Raw genomic sequence first — 23645 nt, 5'->3', positions numbered from 1 at the left:
TTTGATAAAAATCACTGTCACTGTCACTGTCACTGTCCTCCCATTGTTCATTGATTTGCTCGAGCGGGCCCAGTAATGTCTCCACTGGAGACTTTGTTGTTACTGTGTTTGGTATATTGAATACATCACGGGTAGCTTGCCAGGCTCTGCTGTGCGGGCGAGATACTCTCGGTAGCTTGCCAGGCTCTCTGAGAGGGGTGAAGGAATCGAACTATATTTACTTATATGAATGAATAACATTTAAACAACAGCTATGCATTTTGAAATTATACTCATCATCAAACATATGAGTGGCACCTTTTATAATTGTTGAGGGCCAAAACCTCTAGCAATCTTCCTTCTTTCTTAATCTGACATGCAACTTCTATAACACTAGCAGTGACAAACTTACAAATAATTATGAAAAAGTTAAGGGTATGCAGTTAACACCAGCAGGCAGGGATTCTGGGAGATTTTGGTTCTTTCAAAATCTAATCTTTAGAATTATACACACATTTCTATTGCTTATTACAGCAACAAGAAGTCTAATATCTTTCTTCTTTCCCTCCCCACTTCTCTCCCTCCCTTCCTTTCTACCTTCCTCCCCTCCTTTCTTTCTTTCCTTCTTCCCTCCTTTCTTTCTTTCCTTCTTCCCTCCTTCCTTCCCTCACCCCCTCCTTCCCTCATTTCTTCTCTCCTCCCTCCCTCCCTCTCCCTTCCTCCCTCCCTCCCTCCCTCCCTCCCTTCCTTCCTTCCTTCCTTCCTTCTTTCCTTCCTTCCTTCCTTCCTTCCTTCCTTCCTTCCTTCCTTCCTTCCTTCCTTCCTTCTTTCCTCCCATTCTTTTCTTTTCTCCTTCCCTCCTTCTTCCTCTTTCCATTTTTTTTTGGCTACAGACATCTGTGCTCAGGTCTTGCTTCTTACTCTGTGATCAGGGATCAGGACTGGTGGTACTCAGGAAACAAAATGCAGTGCTAGGAATAGAATGAAAGTTGTCTATATGCAAGGCAACTGTATTACTGCTGTATTACAGTTGTAATACAGTTGTAATAAAGTAATGTCTTCTGTCCAAAGAAGTCTAGTTTTCTTTTCTGTTGACCTCCAGTGATGTCATTTGGGTGATGTGATGTGACTTTTCCTCACCTTCACAAAATGATGTGGCTCTCTTGAGCAATGTTATCAAATATCCAGAATGGAGATTATCTTAGCAATATGGAGCTTTAATATTTAACACACATCTATATTGAAGCTCTAAAGCATTACTTTATTTTTTATTTTTTGGTTTTTTCAGTTTTTTAGTCACTCTCCATGATGCTCAGGGATCATTCCTGTCTCTGCACACAGGAATCACACCTAGAAGAGCTTAAAGGATAAAATGGGGTACTGGAAATTGAACCCGGGTTGGCTACATGCAAAGCAATGTCCATACCCACTGTACTATTTCACTGGCCCTCCAGCATTATTTTTTTTTAAATGACTATATAGGGGACCAGAACAATAGTACAGGATGCAGGGCACTTGCCTTGAACATGGCCAACCTAGGTTCTATCCCTAGTCTGAGTGTAGCTGGGAGTGATCCCTGAGCACAGAGCCAGGAGTCAGCCATGAGCACAGCTGGGTAGGTCCTCTCCCCCCAAATCAAACAATAACAAAAAATTAAGAAAGCCTCAATAAATTGCTTTTATTCATTGAAATCAATGCTCCATTTTATTCACTGATATTATAGTTCACTAAATATATGAACAAAACATTTCTTGATAGCTAAATTAAAATGTAAACAAGGTATATTCATCAAAGTTAATATTAAAGGCAAAGCTGAAATATATGTGTAAGAGATTATATGTCATAAAGTGAAAATTTTTCAAGGATACATGTTGAGGAATGGGGTGGAACCAGGGGGTCATTGGGGAGGTAAGTAGTCACTGGTGGTGGGATTGGAGTGGGGACATTCACTGAAACTCTGTTGTCAACATCTCTGAAAATCCCAGTGCATAAGTAAAAATGAAAGTAAAATAACAAATTGAGGGTCCAGAAAGTACTGTGAGTTGGGCACTTGCCTTGGATAGGCTGGCCTCGGTTCAATTTCCAGCATCACATATGAGTCCCAGAGCACTGACAGGAGTGATTCCTGAGTGCAGAATTAGGAGCAATCCTTGAACGCCACAGGGTGTGGTCCAAAAACAATAAAAAAATGTAAAGTATTACACTCAATTAGTCTTGGCATGTTATGATAAAATTGCACACTTACAAGAGCAAGGCTCAGAGTACTGTAGTAAAAAAGTAAATGGAGTAACACTTTATTATACAAAATTGCTCATTCATCAGTGGTTTCATTTGTTCATGAGCTACAGGAGTTAAAGGAAAGTAGGGCTGGAGTACAATTCACTTATGATTTAATAATTCTGGATTGAGCCTACAGAAATCAACAGTATATTTTGAGATGTTTTGGTGAGAGGCTAATATATTTTTTCCAAGGTGCTAAACAATATTGTAGGGATTTACATTAAAGAGGAAAATTCTCTAAGAATTAGTACAAATACAGGAAGCATGCAGGTCAAAGGAAAATATATCCAAGAATTGAACTGAAAATACACAAAATTCCTGGCATGTGTAGAATTATTGATTCTTGTCTTTGGCAAAGTAGCTTTTCACTGAAGATTTTTTATTCATTCTCTGATTAAAGGGAAAAATGTTTATTAGTCATGGTTATTTTAAAGGTAATATGGTATATTAATAATATTAAAAGTTATAGACTTAATGAATTTAGGAACCTTACTGATATAATAGCATTAGTTCCATTTTACAGGAGAGAGAATTAAATAACTTAACTTAAAGTTCCATAGCTGATAGGTTTGACATAACTAAGAAATAAAATGAAAGATTCTGAGTATAATTTTATTCTATGATATTATAAGAGTCAGTCTTCCTTATGAGGAGGTACATATCCACCAATACGCAAGTGCCCTAAAAAGTTGAATTGATATTTTTGTTTGGTTTTTGTTTTTGCATTTAGGCCACACCCACTGATGCTCAGGGGTTACTAACCATGGCTTTGAACTCCTGGCAGTGTTTTGGGGATCATATGGGGTGCCCAGGATCATGTGCTGGCTGCCTGCAAGGGAAGCACCTTATCCACTCTACTATTGCTCTGGCCCCTGAATTAATATTTTTGGAGATAGTATTCTTCTAGTCTTTATGAAAAAGTAAGAATGTCAACATGATTTGAGAATTTCTGAAAGTTCATTCACCTTAGGGTTTCAAGCTGGTTGTGCGAACTGGTGATTTGAAAAATGAATAAACGATGTTTTTCTCCCTGGGTTTTTCTATTTCTTTTCTGAGGAAGTAATGGTGGACAGTTCTTGAGTCTTTAATCTTTCTTTATAATCTTATAATCTCTCTGCAGTTTTAATTTCAAACAAATTCAAAGATGAGAAGGAATCATTCCTTCTATATATTCTTATCTTGTCTTTTCCTTATTTACTGTTTCATTTACTTGTTTTTTGTCTTTTTTAGTTATGGAGTCAGTTTTCACTGAACTAAATACCCATTAAGATAATTGGGTTCCTAGTTACACATTACACATCAGATTAGCACTGTAGCACTGTCCTCCCGCTGTTCATCGATGTGCTCGAGCAGGCCCAGTAACATCTCCATTGTGAGACTTCTTGTTACTGTGTTTGGCATATTGAATACATCATGGGTAGCTTGCCAGACTTTGCCATGCAGGCGAGATACTCTCGGTAGCTTGCCAGACTCTCCGAGAGGGGCAGAGGAATCAAATATATCAAATTATATGAAACACAAAAACTCAATTTTGCAGAATATAGCAAATTATATGAAACACAAAATTATATGAAACACAAAAACTCAATTTTGCAGAATATAGCAAATTATATGAAACACAAAAACTCAATTTTGCAGAATATAAAAATTTAAAATCTCATAGATTATTCTGAAAAGATATTGATTTTCAGGCTATTTTACAAATTATAATTATCAGCTTTTAGTCAAATTGTTCATCACTCATATTATTAAACTTAGTCTATAATAAAGCCATGACTACCTAAATAAAGTTTGTGTTTTTAGTATACATACTTTCATATTTTATATTCTAGCAATCCTAATCTCAAATTGGGAAAGGTAGCCATTTTATTGTTAATTTATTAATAAACACACTAACATAGGTTAGTTTTCTACTACTTTTTTTTCTGAAAGTTATTTTTAAATGTAAAATAATTTTAATGTATTATAAGACTCCAAAGACATATTTTCTCAAAGACAAAAAAAAGAAAAAAAATAAGAAAGAATAAAGGGGAAAATGAAGGTATTACTTGATATAGTTGAGAGAGTTTTCACAGCCAGCTCCAGGTTTTAATTTACAGGTCTTAGCCTCACAGCAAGGACTGGTGCATTCCTTAAAAGCAAAGACACAATGAGAAAATGGATTCAGTATGTTCTCCTCACTGACTAGATACAGTGAACGATGACAATGAAATTTTAAATTAAACTATTGTGCTATACAAATTTCAGAGGAAATTACCTAGGAAATTTAATAATAGAAAAAAATTAGGAAAAATAAAAACTCACCCCTTGAAAGGAAAAAAAGAACTAGCCAAGAATTATTCCATGTCTAATTGGTCTAGATGGTATTAAGCATAATTTAATTTAAAAATTGAAAGAGTATTTCTATATTATTTGAATGTTTAACAATAGAGAATAGATTAAGTCCCTAATACATTAAAGCAAGACTACATAATTCTGTTAACAAGAATTAATAATAAATACACACAATTTCTTTTTATCTTTGAACAAAAGGGCAAAAATTGAATAAAATATCAGTAAAGTACATCTTTACATATTTTAATTTATATAATAACTCTCCCCTAAAAGAATACAAATATTTTGAAAGGTTTTCACCAAAAATGTACAGTTGATTTGCTCCTACAGAATAAAGTAATGTATTCTATGATATTATACAAATGAGAGGCAAAAACAACTAATAATGTGATTTTTGGAAAAATTTGTCAAAAATTCAATAGCCATCATTATATTTTTAGCATATATAGTAGTTTATGAACAGAAGTATGCATCATAAATGGAGATATTTGTCTGATGGGCAAGAAATATAGTAAATTCATAAGGGGTAGAAAAATTATTTTTGGTGGGCTAGAGAGATACTACAGAGGCTAAGGCCCTTGCTTGTACAAGCTGACTTAAATTTGATTCTCAGTATGGCACAAGATTCCCCCAGCAAAGCAAGGAGTGATCACTGAGTGTCGAGTTGGGAGTAAGTCCTAAACACAGTCAGATGAAGTTCAAAACCCCCCAAACATTAAACTGTCTTTCAAAATTCTAATAAGTGCTATGAGAAAAATATATGAAAGAATAATAATTGTAAAGTACAAATCACATTTTAATTTCTTTCATGTAACAAAATTTGTCTCCAGAAAAGCAGAGAATTAACTCTGAAAACATTGTCACAATAGAGATAATTAAAAATAAATAACAAAACAGTAGTATCCTAATTTAAAAAAAATTGCACAAACTAGAAAAAAAGAGAAAATAAGTACATTTTATTCCCTTTTATTCTGAGGTTTTTGGGCTACATCCAATGTTTCTCAGGAGTTACTCCAGGCTTTATGCTCAGGAACCATTCCTGGTGAGCTCTGGGGAATGTATGGGATGACTGGTTCAGATCATGGCTCAGCCGTGTGGAAAGCAAAGACCCTAACACACTGTACTTTCCCTACAATTTCTATGGTTTAGAATAAATTTTCAAGATAACAAGGACCACATATAGAATTTTGTATCTTTAAAATATGTTAAAGATAATTTTTGAAGACAATATTTAATATTAAAATGTCAGCGCCTCTTCAAGTAAACAATAAATTTAATACTCTTCGATCAGAACCTCAAATGTATGTTTATGGGCAAAATGACAAAAAATATCTGTTAGTTCTTTTGGAGTTATAGATAGATAATGTATTCTGCAAGTTCTGCAAGAAAAAATTATACCAATTAGTAAACTTACCATTAAAAATTAAGTAATATGCATGGATATTTATAATAAATAAAATAAAAAGTGACATTTGTGTAATACAGTTTACTCTTGAAATGGACTTCAACAATTACTTTGAAGTTTCACAAATAAATAAGGAGAACAATTAAATATAATACATAGGGTCTTTTGTTAACTAATAGAGGAGACATTATATATAATATATATGTAAACTATATTGCATATTAGAATGTAGAAACATTTCTTCAAGTTTTAACTATTCTTTTGCTACACAAGACAAAGCACAGGGATTAATCCTGGCTCTATGCTCAGGGATCACATCTGGCGGGCTCCTGGGACCATATGGTGTGCCAAGGATTGAATCTGCATTGGCAGTGTGCAAGGCAAGTGCCCTACCCACTGTACTATCACCCCAGCCTTCAAAGATTAACTATTTTTCAGTTTAAAAGACTTGGAAACAGTGGTGGAGATAGGTTAACACTGGTGGTGGGATTTATTCTAGAACATTATATGCCTAAAACTCAACTATCAATAACTTTGTAAATCATGGCTCTTCAATAAAATTTTAAAATATACACAAATTTGAGCAATAAGCAATGATTCTTCAGGGGAGAGAGAACAATTCCTCTTTTAGGAATCTAATATAAGACTTATGGCAAACATTCTACCAGACTTTCTTTTTGTCTTTGTCAAATACGTTGTTTTTGCAGTACAGCTGGTGGTATTCAAGAACTACACCCAGCATTGCTTTTAGTATTGAGCTCAATGACACTTGCATCTGAAGACTACACAGTGCTTGAAATCCTGCTCAGTTTTGCGTATGAAAAGCATGCACAGTAGTACTTCAGGCTCACTCCCAGGCCCTCAGGGACATCCTTTTCTTTTTCTTTTTAAATTAAAACATTTTTATTTATTTATTTATTTATTTTTACAGTCATGCCCGGTGATGCACAGGGGTTGTTCCTGGCTCTGCACTCAGGAATTATTCCTGGCAGTGCTTGGGGGACCATGTGGGATGCCCAAGATCAAACCCAGTTCTGCTTCGTGCAAGGCAAATGCCCTACCCGCTGCACTACAGCTTCAGTCCGTCTTTTTCTTTTTAAACTGCAGGAAATCTCTACTTCCTAAACAGTGCTTTGTTTTGATTGTGACAAGGTAGCCACATAACGCATACATAACTGACAATAGTAAAATTTGGAATACAGTTTACTGACAACAATGTCAACAGTATATCTCTCTGAATTGACCACAGCTTTCACATCTTTTTAGATTTCTTTTTGAGTCATTTGAACACAAAAACACTAGTCAGATTTTCATAAAGTTAATAGAATCATAGAAATTATCTTAGGTGTTCTAAGTTCTATTTATATTACTCTTTGTCATTTTATTTTTATTTCTTTCTCATTTTTTAGGCCAAACCTAACAACGATCAGGTTTTATTCTCAGTATTCACTCCTGGCAGTGCATTGGAACCATATGCTATTTTTGGTATCAAACGTAGTCAGTTACATGCAAGGCAAGCACCTTACCCACTGTACTACTGGCTCTGAACCCCAATTTTTGTTTTGGTCTATATGTTTTATTTACTATCTATTTGCAGCTGCCTTTAAAAACATAAACCAAGAGTTATCAGATAGAGAACTTAGTTCTAGTACAATATTTGCTGTTGCTCAACCATGATCAAGTGTGATTGAATATAACTTATAATTTCTGACTCATATGTCTAGAAAAAAACCCTGTCTCATATCATAGTTTTATTTGTTCTTAACACTAAGTTTTATAAGCCATATCACAATTGATATTTGAAATGACTTTTGAAAAACAAATTTGAACAAAATACACAAATGCAAAATTAATTTATAATGTGAGGCCAGAGTCATCTTTAGCAAAAAAGGCTTTTTAAAAAGAAAAAAAATTGCATAACTGTTCATGCACTTGCTGACAAATGTTTAACCCCTTCTTCTTCCATACCTTGAGAGACCCACAGTCACACTCTTCTCCTACTTCCAGAAGTTTGTTTCCACACACTGGTTCTGTCATTATATTTTTTGGAATTGGTGCTTGCAGCAGGCACTTTGGTTTATGAGATAAAAGGTATTTTTCAAAGCGTGAGCGGCTGATTGTACTAAAATCCTTTGGGAATTTTGAACTGGAACCAAAACAAAAATGAGAAATTCAATGATATGCAACATCAGTGGTCAAAAGAATTTGACTTATCTAATTAACCGGGGTTGGGAGAAATTATAAATTTAGTTTCTGTGTGGTATGACACTGTGAAAAGGAAAACAGAACAAGTATACTGTGCCAGTCTGAAAATTATTTTCCTAGATACCCATTTGCAGAGTTAGAATATAAATTCCCTGGTGAATTCATTAAGTACTTTCCTACATGGAAACTCTGGAATTGCTTTCTCATCCCAACACTGAGAGACAAGAGGTAAAAGATAATAACAGTGAGCTAGTGAAAGGTAGTAATTGAACACTAAGAAAGTACACACTCTTATTTCTCTAGTCATAAGCACTTTTATTAACGTGTATGTTTTTGTTAATTTTTCTGTCTCAAGTTGTGGGCCAGAGAGATAGAACATGCCAGGAATAACCCCGAAATACAGTTGGGTTTGGCCCCAAATCAAACAAACAAACAAAAATAAAAACAAGTCCTGATGGATGGATTGATTGATTATGATGTTCTATGACAAAAATAATTATATACATAATTTTAGAAAAAATGTTTTCCAAAATGCTTACCCAATTATGTGGACCACATCTGAACTGTTTAACACTTAATAACGATTTTGTTTTACAGGATGACAATGTCTCACCTCAGATACTGACTCATCACACAACTACCAGAAGGGCATTTTGTGTTATAAGGAACATCAGGCATGCCAAGGACATGGCCCAGTTCATGTGCCATGACTCCTACTAGAGACACACTGTTCTTGTTCTTAGCCTGAAAGAAAGTAGAAACATCTATAAATTCTTATTTTCGTCAGTTATTTCTTGTTTCGAATGATCAGTAGAAAAACAAAAAGTTTGAAAGATGCGAAGTAATGAAGCTTTTTTCTCAGCCACTGGTTTTTAGAAAATGCTGAGTCAATGTTTGACATGGTTGGTTCCTATGACTCTAACACTGCTTTTTCTACAAAATGCCAAACACATATTTGACATGGTTGGTTCCTTGAGTTAGTAATCAATAACATTTAACTTTTGATAATGAGATGTCATTTTGGTAATGAGATGTCTGTGATATTTTAACCATACTTAAATAAATATGATCATATACATCATAGCACATCTGGAAAAACTCTTATTAAAAGTGTCTAAAACCAGCTGTTGTGGCACTGGCATTTGTTGGTCATATAACATTAATATTTTCTTTGACATCTCAGACCTGATATACCTTAAAACCACCATCTTTCTATTTGTTTTCATTAACAAGTAAAAAAAAGACATGCCTTTGAGAGGACTAATGTAAATAGATATTCTGTTGAACAAAAAATATCCAAAGAAATGATCAGCAGATGCATTTGAACACTCATTACAGGCTCAGAAAATTTCTATTAGTTGGACTAAAAAAAATGGTCTTTGTAGAAGATGTAGAAGCACTGGGAGCCTTACTGTAATGTTACTAACCTCAATAATAGCAATTGAAGATAAGTAACACATGGAGTTGGAGGCTGCTAATCCCACTAGTCGGTTGTTGAAGTCAATTCCACTGTGTGAAAGTCAGAGGTATAATGTCACGATCTGAGTCTTTGGAAACATTAATTTTGTATATTATATTTTTATTTCTCTTATTTCTCTAGTCTTATTATATTCACTAAGTCCCAGAAAAGTTTATTCCATAGTATTATAATACCACAAATAGGGACTGGAGCGATGGCACAGTGGGTAGAGCGTTTGTCTTGCACACGGCTGACCCAGGTTCAATTCCCAGCACCCCATATGGTCCTACAAGCACTGCCATGAGTAATTCCTGAGTGCATGAGCCAGGAGTAAACACTGTGCATCGCTAGGTGTGACCCCAAAAGCCCCCAAAAATCTAAAAAAATTAAACAATATCACAAATAGTTTAGCCATTGCAATACAAATTTCCATATTATTGATCTGATAGTCTCCAATAATCTCACAAGTGAATTGTTAGTAGTATATATTCAAGATGTTTGGAAACTGATTGGGAAGATACAATTGAACATAAATCCTTTTCTATTGGCATTGGGATAACTATCTTCTCTTGTCTCTGAACACCTGGCTCTGGTTAACACAAGCTCACCTGAGTAACTGAATGTGGTCATGAATCCTCTGACTTCGAAAGCTGGAACGATGCCAATTCTTGAAATTGGTAAAGAGTTCATTTTTCGTGGTTGACATCTCTATCTTATCACCATTCGACCATATTTCCATACCTACCAAGACCACTTGAATATTTATGGTTCTATAAATCTGTGAAAAGAGCACTTTTTCATAAAATGGTTCAAGAATTATCTTGCTGACCACAACTACTAAATGAACACATTTCATTTTGAAAATATAGAACTTAGTAGGTGCCTACATTGCTATTGGTCCTGCTTGATTAAAACCAGCCCAGATTGTGGGCCATTGTTACACATCCAACCCCAAGTCCCAGTCTTTCCAATGTTCGTTCACAAGGCACAAACAACTTACCACATTGAGTAGGTTCATCACTTCAAAGATAAAGCTTCTTATCCTAGTTACATTTCTGTTAAAATTATTATACTGTAAAATAACAAACATAAAGTAAACTTAAAATTGCAAATAAAAACACAAAGCTGAGGCAACAAAGGGCTCCTAACTTTTATGAAAAATTTCAGGTTTCAATGCAAATAATATCTATTTTATGTCATAATTCATAAAATTTCATTTAAAATGAAATAAATTTTAAAAAAACAAATGAATAATAAATACCTTTCAATCAATTCTCTATTAGACTTTTATTTTAAAGGAATATTTATTAGAAGCATATATTTGAGTATTTTTGAATATGTAAAATATAATTGGTAGAGTATATATTATTATCTATATATTTATATAATAAGTTAGAAATAGAGTACCATAACACATTATTGAGACATAACTCACATATTATTGGGGTTTACTTACTATTATTTTTTTTCCCGTTTTGAGACTTGTTTGTTTTGTACCACACTTAGAAGTGCTCAGGGCTTAATCTTGTCTCTGTGCTCAAAGATCAATCCTAGAGGTGTTTATGGATAAAATATGGAACCCAGGATTGAACTGGGGTCAGCCATAACCCCTGTAATATCTTTCCATTCCCTTAATGTTGACTTTTGTTTTAAGTATATTGTCAATATATGAATGGAGAGGATTGTGTGGCGTGGTGAAAACTATCGCTTGCTATGCAAGCAATCAAGAGGACAGGCTCTATATTTTAGTTAGAATAGTTCACTGTGTTGACTTGATAAAAAACTTAGAAGTTAACTCAACAGTCAAGAAATGCATTTCATACTTACAAAGGCATTATCCAGCACCAAAAAGAGACTGATATACTTGTCAGCTTGAAGAAATTCTTTTTGCTTTAAAAAGAGGTAAAGAAACTTGTGAACAATTATGATAGTAAAAGATAAAAGATTTATTTTCTTCTAAGAGGGGAAATAAATTGCCTCATTGACGAGATAATTGAAATGTATGATAACATAGGAAAGCTACACTTACTTCTGGGCTTATGGGAGATCTTGCAGATCGAATAAGAGATTCTTTACCCACATGTCTCATGCCACAGGTGTGATTAACTGGATTTAACTCTTCATAATTATTTGTGAAGACAGCATGTTCTTCTTCATCTGTTCTTTTCAAAGGCTTTATCATGTAATTTTGATCGTGATGTGTGAAGTAACCTCTATGAAATAGAGACTGGCATTTAAGAATTCTATAAAATTTTCATATATAGTATTCATTAAGAGGACTTTTGCTAATTTACTGTTTTAATTTTTAAGTGATATTTGCTAGTGTTCTTGAAAACAATGTTCATTGGACCCCATTAGTAAACTCCCTAACTCTTGATAACCTCAATTTTGAGGTGTTTTCAATAACAAAATTAAGGCTCTTATTTATTTACCTATAGAATTGTTATTAAAAAATATTAAGCTGAAGCTATCACAAAAATTTTGGAATTTACATTGTAAACTCAATAGTTCCATAGTTTATTCATGCAGCAAAATTTTCTTTATATGTCTTAGAAATATAATGGAGAACCAATTAGTGAAGTACTTTGATACCAATAAATCCAAAGGAGAGAAACAATGAACCAGAGGAAGCTAGAGTAATAATTTCATTCATTTCATTTCATCATCCTGTTATTTGTCGATTGCCTCGAGCAGGCCCCAGTTTCATCCTAGCCCTGAGATTATATTCAAGGCTCTTTAGGAGAATGAGACCCATCATTGTTACTGGTATTTGGCATATTTGGTATGCCACGGGGAGTTTGCCAGACTCTGCCCTGTGGGCAGGCTACATTCGATAGCCTGCAAGTTTGTCCAAAGTAATAATAGCTTAAATAATATGTTGGTTCAAAAATACAAAGTTAATTATATTGTTACAAAGTGATACGCTGTTGAAAAAATATATCTTTCTTGACTTCATGCATAAGAGGTGGCATAGATGACAAAATATTAGCAATAGCAGTGGTCATGTTCCCAAACTTATTTGGCCCACTGGCCCTTTTTCAGGAAAAAAGTATTGCTCAATGTCTATTGAACAAAATCTCTTTAGTAAAAAAATAATTAGAAAGTAGTCCCTAATTATTCCCAAGACTGACCCTTTCATATGCTGACTCCAAGGGGACTTTATTACCACTCTGGGAAATAATTAATTTAAAGGTAAATTTTTGCAATGTTACCCCCACAGAGTGTATATGTTACACACACACACACACACACACACACACACACACACACACACACAATGGGTCTTGTCTTCCTTTTCTAATTTGCACAATTGGCAAGAATTATCATGGCAACATAAATGATGAGGGCAGAACACACTCAGTGGCTAATTGTCTTTGCAAATGTGAGGTTTCATGTTCAATTTCAGGTGCCTCTTGGTCCCTACCAAGATTCTGGCAACTCTGAAGTTGGTGCCTAGCAGGTCTGCTATCTGTCATCCTTGGGATTATGATTAATTTCTGCTCGCATCACAGCTAGGTATTGCAAGCATTGCAATTGCAAATATGAGACCAGCACTCTAACTAAAATATATCAAACACCATGACCAGGACTTGAACACCATTTAAAGTACATATGTAAGCTCCAAAACTAAAAAAGTGTGAGTCCCTGTAGTCAATGGTGTGAGCACTGCAACTTCAAGCAAGCCATGATGAGAATCTCAAGCAAAATATGAAAGCACTTCAGACAACTGTGCATCTAACATCCCTTCATAGCACACACTGACACATGCATACCCTCATACACACACACGCAGACCTATATAGCCTTCAAAATAATATTCAACTGGATATTGAATGGTAGAATCAATTTTTAAAAATACATTTTTAGGGAGTGATAACAAATTCAGATATCATCAAAAATCAGGATAAAACATCTTGTTTGAACATTTTCAGAGTTTACTTCTGGAAGAGCAGATTATGATATCATTGCAAGGGTAATGTTTCATTATTCATTTTAAAAGCATATGTTCCACACTATTAGAGATTAAGAAAAAATTGCCAAGGATATCAGACTCAACTCCATAACAAATACATAGCTGGCAGTTTACTATTTTTGTAAATGCTTCTCACCTCAACCCATCACAAGTACTAATGCTGGCAACAGAATTCTTTTCATTTAGGATGTGCCCTTCATAGTAGCAGTGTTCCTAAAGTTGGACAAAGAAATTATCTTTTAGTAAAAAAAATTAAAAATAAATTATGTTTTAAAAGAGAAATCCAGAGAACTTGCACCTAAGGGAATTTATTGAGGTTTTTGTTTTTTGGTTTGGTTTGGGGGCCATACCTGGTTGTGCTCAGGGTTTATTCCTGCTCTGTGCTTAAAGATCACTCTTGGAAGTACTCAGGGAAATATGCGTTGCTGAGGATTGAATCTGGGTCAGCCACATACATGGAAAGCACCTTACCCATTTTACTACCTCTATGTGAACCTAAGTGAATTTATATATCCCTATAGCTGAGAAATGGCAAACTCCATATAACCGACAGTTTTTCCAAAGACTTCTCAGGACTGACAGTCAGCTTCTGAGAATTTTGCTCCCTGTGTTCAGTTCCTGAGACATCAGTAAAATGAAGTACCTATTTTCCTAGATTGTATGAGTCTTCAAAGTCATACTCCTGAGCCCTTCATATTAACGCATTTAATCAACCATTCAAATTGCTGTGATAGTGCAATTTCTTTACCAGTATCAAAAAATAAAGATAAAAAACAACAACAACAAAACAGTTTTCGAGAGGTTTAGACAGGGTTGGTGTTCCATGTAAGCGAAGTAAAGACTCACATATAATGACCTAACACATAGCTTTTTCTTCAATATATATGGACATATCTCAATTGAAAATACATATGTTGTTGTTTCTTTGGGAGAAACCTTGTTATAATAAATGTTTCCTTGTTGAAGACTTGGAAAGAGCAGAGCACTTTAGACATTTTCAACTGTAGCCATTTCAGAATGACTTCATTTATTGGATACTTTACTTGGAGATTAATGTTTGTGAAACTCCACATATGTATCAAATTAGAAAGAAAGAAAAAGCCATTTGAAGAACTTGCCTACAGTACTGAGCTGACAGTCAGTGTGTACGTGTACATGGGTGGGGTTGGGCAGGGGCACTGATGGGGAAAGGCAATAGGGACTATGGTGGGGGTGGGGAGTGAGAATTCTAGTGGAGGGTGTCATGCGGGAACATTATGCTTCAAAAACCCTATGAGCAATAATATATTATATAGAATATAGAATAATAAATCAAAATACTTAAAAAATAAAATTTTAAACAGGTTTGTAAAAGCTATTCTGTTCGACTAGAGAGACAGTACAATGGGCAGGGTGTTATCCATATTCAATCCTAGCACCCAATATGATTCCCCAAGCCCCAGTAGGAGTGGTCCCTCGGTATAGAACCAGGAGTAAGTACTGAGAACTGCTGGTTGTGACCTTGAAACCAATAATAAAGCAAAAATTTTAAAAGTCACTAAGTTTCAGGAGGTTTGCAAGTTTATTTATTAAAAATAAATTTAAAAAGGGACACTCGAAACACATCTCTAAGCAAATACCATTTTCAGCCTTTTCTATTCTCTCCTGCTCTCCTCTTGGTCATGATTTTCTATGTCTAACTCTAGGCCTGGCTTTATACAGAGGATGGCATTGTAACTTGATATAAAATTATATTGATTAAATATCTGATATGCTATTACTGCGTGCAACATAAAAATATCAGAAAATGGTGACTAGAGATATAGACTTCCAAGTCCCTCTAGTGAACCTGTTGATAAGATGGGCTAACGAAAAGTAGATTCTTGTTTGCTTCTGAGAATGCCACACTTGGGAGTATCCTAAAATTTTACCTTTTAAAAACTTTCTTATCTGTTGTCTCATTGGTCATTCTAGTCCGTTCAGTTTTGTTTTGTTTTGTTATGGTGATCACACGTGGCAGTGCTTAGGACTTAATCCTGGTTCTGTGATCAGGAATCACTCCTCTCCAGGCTTCACAGGCCATACGGGATACTGGGGTCAGCCACATGTAAGGAAAGCATCCTACCCTCTGTATTATCTCTCCAGTTCTCCAAATATGTATATATTTTTTGTTTTGTTTTGTTTGGGGCCTCACAGGTTACTGGTTATTCCTAACTGCACTCAGATAACGCTCCTGGTGGTTCTTGCGGAACTAAATGGGATGCCTGGGATCAAACCTGGGCTGGCTGGCTGGCTGCATGCAAGGCTGTACTATTTTTCTGCCCCCCCCCCCAATTCTGTAGACTTTTAAAAAAGATGTCCTTGGAATTCTTAATAAAGGATGTCTATGAATTTCATAACAAGAGTCACAGATCCCAGAAAGAGTTAAACAAAGAATTCAGAAAACACCTTCTGAGGACTGGTGGTGATTTCCTCTCCTGTGGGGGAGTAATATGTTTCACTGTAGTCAGGTCCCAGAAGATGCCTGTTAAGATTAAAAAAAAAGTGCATGATACACAGTGATGGTAATAAGAGGTAATATTTCGGATAGGACCTTAGCACAAATTGAATGAAAACGTTTATAGTGAGGAACAAGTTGACATTCTGACCAGCTGATTTTTAAAAATTTTTTGTGGGGAAGGTGGGTGGTTGGGACTAGATGTGACTGTGTTCACTCCTGACTCTGTACTCAGGGATCACACCTGGTGTCATCAGGGCACAGTATGTAGTGCCAGGATCTAACTCAAGGATGCCCTGAAATCCTTAGCTGTGAAAGTCTTAGCCATGAAAGCTCTAGCTGTGAAAGCAACACCCCTGTGCTTGCTCTGACCCTGACCAGCTGATCTTTTTCTGGCTTTAAAACTGCTGCTTCTCTGGGCCAGAGTGATAGCATAACATAGTGGGTAAGGTGTTCGCCTTGTACGGGTCCACCTGGGTTCTGTTCTCCGGCATCCTATATTGTGCCCTGACCCCTGCCCTTCCCCCATAATAAATAAAACTGTTGCTTAGAACCAAAGCATTTGTCATAACTATCAGACATGAGAAAAGATATACCTTTAGTTGCTTTTCAGCTGCATACTGTCTGTCCTCATGTGGGTTGTTTGGGAATTTTTGTATGGAGGACATAATCATTACATTACCTCTGAAGGTGCTTTGTTGTAAAGAAGCTTATACAAAGTATCATTGGATTCTGGGAGAAGCTTGTGGAATCCTGTTGCTTGGATCTAATTCAAGGCTCTGTACCCTGACTGAGCCTTCAACATATCTTATTAAAGGAATAAAACCACATATAAATAGTTTGCATTTTAGTAAATTCCAAGGCATGTCAAGGGAAAAAGTGATTTTTTCAATACTTCTTAGAAGTATTCTGCTTTCTTAAAAATTATAATTATTCTCAGACATCATCAGCCTTCTTAGAAATAATCAGAACAAACTAATAGCCTCTAATACTCATTATAATTCATAATTCCCTGTCAAATCTTATGAAATAGTGCCTCGAATGGAGTTTTTTCTCTAATTGTTTAATATAATCAAATGATTTAATTTTCAGAAAGTACAACTTACTTGGTTTTTTGTAGGTAAAGAATGACATCTTCTCCTTTTATTTTAATCTGATATTGAATTTCAGAGTCATATCTTTCCTAAAAATATTGGACATAATTAAAAATATAAGAACATATGAAATCAATGTATATTTCTGCATTTATCTAAAATGTTATATATTAAGTTATATGGAATGATTATAAATGCATGTAAAATAACAACATTTTATTATAGTCTCAAATATAAGATATTTGAGAATTTTTTTATATTCTACAAAGTGAACCACAAATTTTTGATTAGCTGATTTCCAAAATGTATAGTCATTCAGTAATAATTCTTGTATGTACAAAGGGGGGGGGATCGTGGGGGAGGTAAGCACTTTCTTTAAAGCATATCCTAATGATTCACTATATGTGCTAATGAAAATAAGGTACATATTTCTTTTCTCATTTTAAAACCAAATCAAATATAATATGTTAAGGAAATCTAGATGAAAATCCATTAAGAATTAAATGCAGTTTAAATTATAAAGTGAGGGAAATATTTATAATAATGTAAGTAAAATTATTTATATCTTTATTTCTGAACTTCTCCTTAATGAGATTATGTTAAGTTCTACCTTGTTAATAAAATGGTGCAGGAAAAGGAAATTCAGTGGAGGCAGTGGGTAAGGGTAGGGAAAAGATGTGCATCTGAGTTTGTTTAGGGACATCACAGATCAGAAGCAACAGAGTCCAGATCAGTAGATGAAGATATTAGGCGGTGTTAAGGAATGATGGAGCCAAATATCCAGACCACAGAGTCAATAATACTGAAATCAAGAGACCCAAACTCTAACAACTTAAAGATGTTTCTGTCATAACTCTGATATAATTAAGATAATCTATATGCCTGTCAAGAGGGTAGGCTTGAGGGATGCAAGGGACACTTGAGAAGGAATCTGGGAACATTGGAGGAGGGAATTTGAAACTATTGTTGGTGGGATCAGTTCTGCAATATTGTATGTCTAAAACTTAACTATGAGGAAGTACGTACATCATGGTGTTATAATAAAATTTTAAAAATTCACACACACACACGCACACACACACACACACACACACACACACACACACACACACACTGGCTGCTTTGACTATGCTGCTTTCTTTCCTCAAAATCCCCAGATAGAGAAATGTCCCACCAGATTAGTTTTCTGATTACATGCAACAATTAACACTCTTCCTGCTGCATAATCATAATCAAATATTCTGAGAAATCCATACTTCCTTGTAGGATGACATTGGTTTGTCCTTCCTCCCTTGCCACAAGGAACTCAAGTTTATTACAGTGCTCCTGAGGCACTTCCGTTCCATTGTGTTTATCTGTAAACTATTCCCTATGCTCTCCTCCCCAACCAGTTAATCAGCTTTTTCCCCTAATCAGAATCTGTAAACTTGTAAAGTCAGATTCCTCAGAAATCTATGATTTTATATGTATGAGTGAAATATTGTCTTTCTCCTCTCCTTATGTCTTATGAAGAGCAATTCTATAAGCTTAATGTTTCTCTTACTGTGTCCACACAGAATGCTTATCTTTGTTGGACAAGGTGAGGAGAAACACACCCAGGGGATTCTGTTACTGTTCTAGGGTGGATCATCCGCTGAGAGAGTATCTGTCCTAGAAGAAGTACCCCCTGAGGGAAAGAACTTTACCCCTATTGATTGTGACCACACCTATGTGTAACCCCTCATGCTTTGGGATTTAACTAGACTGTAAGAGGGGGCTGGGGCAATACCACTCCTGGGAATATATCCCAGAGAGTCAAAAATGTGTAGTCGAAGTGATATCTGCACTTGTTTGTTCGTTGCAGCACTCTTTACAATAGCCAGAACCTGGAAGAAACCTGAATGCCCAAGAACAGATGACTGGTTAAAGAAACTTTGGTACATCTACACAATGGAGTACTATGCAGCTGTTAGAAAAGATGAAGTCATGAAATTTATATACAAGTGGTACAACATGGAAAGTATCATGCTAAGCGAAATGAGTCAGAAAGAGAGAGATAGACATAGAAAGATTGCATTCATCTGGGGAATATAAAGAAACAAAATATGAGATTAATACCCAAGAATAGCTGACATCAACACCAGGAGCATTACTCCATAGCTCAGAGGCCAGCCAGGCATTCTAGGGGAAAGGGCAGCTCAGATAGAGAAAGGAGCACCAAATAAAGGGTGTTTGGAGGATCCTCCCAGGAGGGGAGATGCATGTTGAAAGTAGACTATGGACTGAACATGTTTGCCACTCAAAGCCTCTTTTGCAGACCACAACACTCAAAGGGAGAGAGAGAACACAAGGGATTGCCCTGCCACAGAGGCAGGGTGAGAAGGGAGGGATGGGCGTGGGAGGGATATTATCCATGGTGGTGGAAAATGGGCACTGGTGGAGGGATGGGTATTTGATCATTGTATAATCGAAACCCAAGCACAAAAAATTGTAAATCTACAACTGTACCTCATGGTGTTTCACTAAAAATAAAAAAAAAAATTAAAATAAAAAAAATATCACAATAAAAAAAAGAGGGGGCTGGGAGATCCAGAGTCCAGAAGGAGAAGGAAAAAGGGGATCCAGATTCCAGAGCCAGAAGGAGGATGAAGGGGGATCGAGAAGGAGAGTGAAGTAACATGGGGGAGGAAGAAGCAGGAGAAGAATCATAGGAGAATGGAGATGGGAATGGAATAAACTGCAACTGACACCAACCAGCCTGGCCCTGGATTTCCTTCCTTCACCTGCCCATTGCCATCAACCTCTCCGGGGTGGGGTAAGTGGCATGAGACTACCGAATGCGGGCGGTGGGAGAGAGATAGATAGACGGCTGCTGTCTTTTTGAGTTTACACACTTCCTCATGGGTAAAATGGAGTTTTATATTTATTTTAAATATCATCACTTCTCTTAGTAAAAGTTTATTGTTCTTCAGATTATTGTAAAACACGCCAAAATCATTTGAATTTCTTACCTCTTCGCGATCTTTCTCTTTCACTTTGTTCTGCAATTCCCTTTTGTGTAAACTGTGTAGTTTTTTGGGATGAACAACTTCATAGTACTCTGATTCAGGTGTTTGCTCTATGATTAGTGCTAGAGAGAGAATTTGACAAAATAAAGGTTTTTTTTTTTTTTGGTTGTGGGTTTGTTGAAATAATATGGAAGACTAAATTTGCATTAAGAAGGAAAGTGCAGAGTAAAACAAGTTACTTCTTTTACTACAGTTCCAATAATAAGCAATTTTGTACTTCTGACAATAAATAGTGAAGCAGTTAGTTGGATACTCCTCAACATATATAGCTTCTGGGCTACACTCCTGGAAAGGGAAGATCTGGAATAGAACAGAAGTTATAGGAGCCAAGAATTCTCCCTAATCTAGTTATTTATGTGGACATGTATAATCCCTTTAAACTTGCAAATTTGTTTTTCCCAGTGTCCTCAGAAACCTCCATAATTCCCGTTTTTGGTCTTTTCCCTTTGTGTACAAACCCTTGAAAAGTTAAGTATTAATTACAGATAATACTTTGTAGAAAAGATTCTATTAGCTCTTATTTTATTTCTCAGTGTGACTAAAGTAATTAAGTTCTTTCAAAGGCACTTGTGCTCAATACTTTAGGTTTCATAGCAAACGATTTTTTTCTTAACTTTTGCTGGAACAATTTTAAAACAACTGAGTGCATGGAGAAAACTATCTATAGACCAGATGTCCTTGCTGCATTTGGAATTATTTTACTTAGGCAATTTTCTATTTTGCTTTCATATAGGTAGGAAAGAGCTCATAATAGAATTGAAATATATGTTCTTAAGTCCAGTTTTGTGAAAGTTTCTTTTTTTCCCCCATCAGTATGCTTATCTAAAAGAGAAATTGGCATAAAATTAAATAGCATAAAATATAAAATTAAATAGCATCATCCTAGGAACACATCGGGCATCCCTTCTTAAGTTTAAAAAATATATATTCAATCATCCTCCATATGGTCAGTCTTATTTTTAAATGCTCTTGTTTTCACATTTAAGTGTCTATGTTTAGAAACAATTTCTTATTCAGTGTGACAATCCAGGCAAACTTCGGAACACCAAGTACTTCTTTACCTGTTTGATGTGAGGAGCCTGGAAGAGAGAGCAAAGCAAGAGTGATGGCTGCCAAAGTTCTGCTGTAATTTTGTCTTTTGGTAGGGGAATTCATACATAAGAAAACAGAGGCTGATAAATGTATGACTAGAACTTTATCAAAAGAGGTGTGAGGTGTGAGGTGTGAGGTGTGAGGTATGGGATCACAATTCTAACACTAATTGTTCGATTCCTTAGTTAACTCTTTATTTTTTTCATAATTATGTCATTATGACTTGTTTAAATTTAAGGCCATTTGAATATTTCTTGTTACCTAGCACAGCTTTTGACTAAATTAGGTCTTTAGATAAATGATTATGGGGTAGAAAATCTCAATGTTCCTCAAGAAAACATTGGAGAAAGTGAAGACATCTTGCTTTGAGGCCTGAGAGATAGTTCATGTCATTTGGTATGCATTTTAGCAATAACATAGTAGGACTGTGAGATTATATGACTGTATGACTGTATGATTATGAATTAAAATAATATAAGAGTGAAAGTTACAGAGTTCCCTTATATCAATCACAACGCCTTGACTATGAACACAGCTATTAAGTAAATATTCCAAAATAAAAACAGCAGTGATTTTTAATAATGTGAATGCCATATTTCTCAGTAGTATTTTAAAATTAATCGAATAACAACATTTATAAGAAAAATGTTGATGTATTATGTTGCTTACCTTGAGCTTGAATGATGAGATAGAGTACAGAGACCAGGTTCAAAGGCATGTTGACTGCTGCAGACAGTACCAGGCACCCTGAAGATGTGGTCTCCCCACAGCTCTCCAGTTTTTGTTCCCCAAATTCTCCTTATAAATTGAAACGGAAATAAAACCCTCAGCCACTCTTGTGAGACGGGGAATGTTTCCAAAGAGTTTTGGGAAATTTGCCAAGAAATTGCAGTGTCAAAATCATGAGAATGTTCCTCATTTATAAGAGGTGTTTGTGTGTATAGTTACATCTTGTTAAGGAGTCGCATCTTGATTGCATGCCAAACCCAGTGCTCTCACAGTGATGGGAATCTACTGAGAGCCAGATGTCTGGTGTGTATTTGCGTACATACCAAACTGGACTGTCATCATTGTTGCTCAGTCACATCTTAAAATTTGATCTATACATTTAGAAAAATATATGAAAATAATATCTAGCTATTTGAGACAACACTGAAAATACAGAATCTACAAAACAAGTAGTAAAGTCATACATATTTGCATATTGCAAATCTTTATCTCAAATTTCTTATGAAATTCATCTAAGTAACCTATGCATATGCATACCCATATGTTCAACTGTAAAGAAATGTGAATATGTAAATTTTACCCCAATCTTAGCTTCAGCCAAATTGTTTAACTATAAGAATTATGTTTGAAGTATGATAGAAACTCTACTGGGGAATATGATATTCTTATGATTATAAAATAATTCATTCTTATGGCTGTAGATGTTTTTAAAAGTATTTTGAGATTATTGTCACTCTGGTGGAGGGTGTGATACTGGAATGTGTTATGCAAAAACCACTACCATTAACAGTATTATAAACCGCACTGACAGAAAAAGTTTTTTAAAGGTAAAAATTGATCTCCCAATGGCCAATTGTCATGAAATGAGAGATTTAGGCTGTCAGAGAAACTGTCACTGTCACTGTCCTCCATTGTCACTGTCCTTCATTGATTTGCTCCAGTGGGCCCAGTAATGTCTCCATTGTGAGACTTGTTGTTACTGTGTTTAGCATATCAAATACATCACAGGTAGCTTGCCAGGCTTTGCTGTGCAGGTGAGATACTCTCGGTAGCTTGCCAGGCTCTCTGTGAGGGGCAGAGGAATCGAACTCCAGTCGGCGTGTCGGCTGTGAGCAAGGCAAATGCCCTAACCGCTGTGCTATCACTCCAGCCCTTGTCAGAGAAAATGATAAATTATTTTAATGTCATTTTACTTGTAAATACAAAGGAAATATAATTTTTATAGATGCTAGTTTTTACTATGTTTGGGGAACCTGATATTTTGGCATAGTATTATAAAATAAGTGTTTTCATGAGATATGATTTTTTGAGGGCTCCACATCAGATGGTGCTCAGGGTTTAATCTTGGCTCTGCATGCAAGAATCACTCCTGGTGGGGCTTGAAGGACTGTATGGGTGCCAAGGACCGCACCAGGATGGCGATGTTCAAGGTAAGTGCCTACCTGCTGTACTAACTTTCTAATCCATGATGAGATATAACATTAAAACATTAATCTCATGAGTTTAGAATATCACCTTGTCTGTTATTGTATATATATATATATATACGTATGCATATATATATTACATTAG

General features: G+C 35.5%; 1 protein-coding gene across 1 annotated transcript; it reads right to left on the bottom strand.

Moving 5' to 3' along the window:
• Positions 1-2577: 2577 nt before the first annotated feature.
• ADAMDEC1 (ADAM like decysin 1) lies at positions 2578-22062 on the bottom strand. The gene is made up of 14 exons (XM_056119164.1): positions 22014-22062; positions 20196-20314; positions 17218-17294; positions 16063-16138; positions 13772-13848; positions 11692-11875; positions 11490-11552; positions 10663-10734; positions 10271-10440; positions 9631-9712; positions 8817-8947; positions 7967-8144; positions 4308-4390; positions 2578-2649 (listed from the first exon to the last, which is right to left on the bottom strand). The coding sequence occupies exons 1-14, from the start codon at positions 22060-22062 to the stop codon at positions 2643-2645; spliced, it is 1368 nt and encodes a 455-aa protein (XP_055975139.1). The 3' UTR covers positions 2578-2642.
• Between the last annotated feature and the right edge of the window lie 1583 nt (positions 22063-23645).

Source organism: Sorex fumeus, unplaced genomic scaffold (assembly GCF_029834395.1).
Source record: "Sorex fumeus unplaced genomic scaffold, SorFum_2.1 ptg000039l, whole genome shotgun sequence".
Classification (NCBI taxonomy): Eukaryota; Metazoa; Chordata; class Mammalia; order Eulipotyphla; family Soricidae; genus Sorex; species Sorex fumeus.
This window is presented reverse-complemented; position numbering and strand designations above follow the sequence as displayed.

Coding starts and splice junctions, on each gene's coding strand:
- ADAMDEC1 (XM_056119164.1), bottom strand. CDS start 22,062: ATGCCTTTGAACCTGGTCTCTGTACTCTATCTCATCATTCAAGCTCAA. Junction 17,295..20,195: donor AAGAGAAAGATCGCGAAGAG/GTAAGAAATTCA, acceptor CAATATTTTTAG/GAAAGATATGACTCTGAAAT. Junction 9,713..10,270: donor GACCACATTCAGTTACTCAG/GTGAGCTTGTGT, acceptor ACTTTCACACAG/TGGAATTGACTTCAACAACC.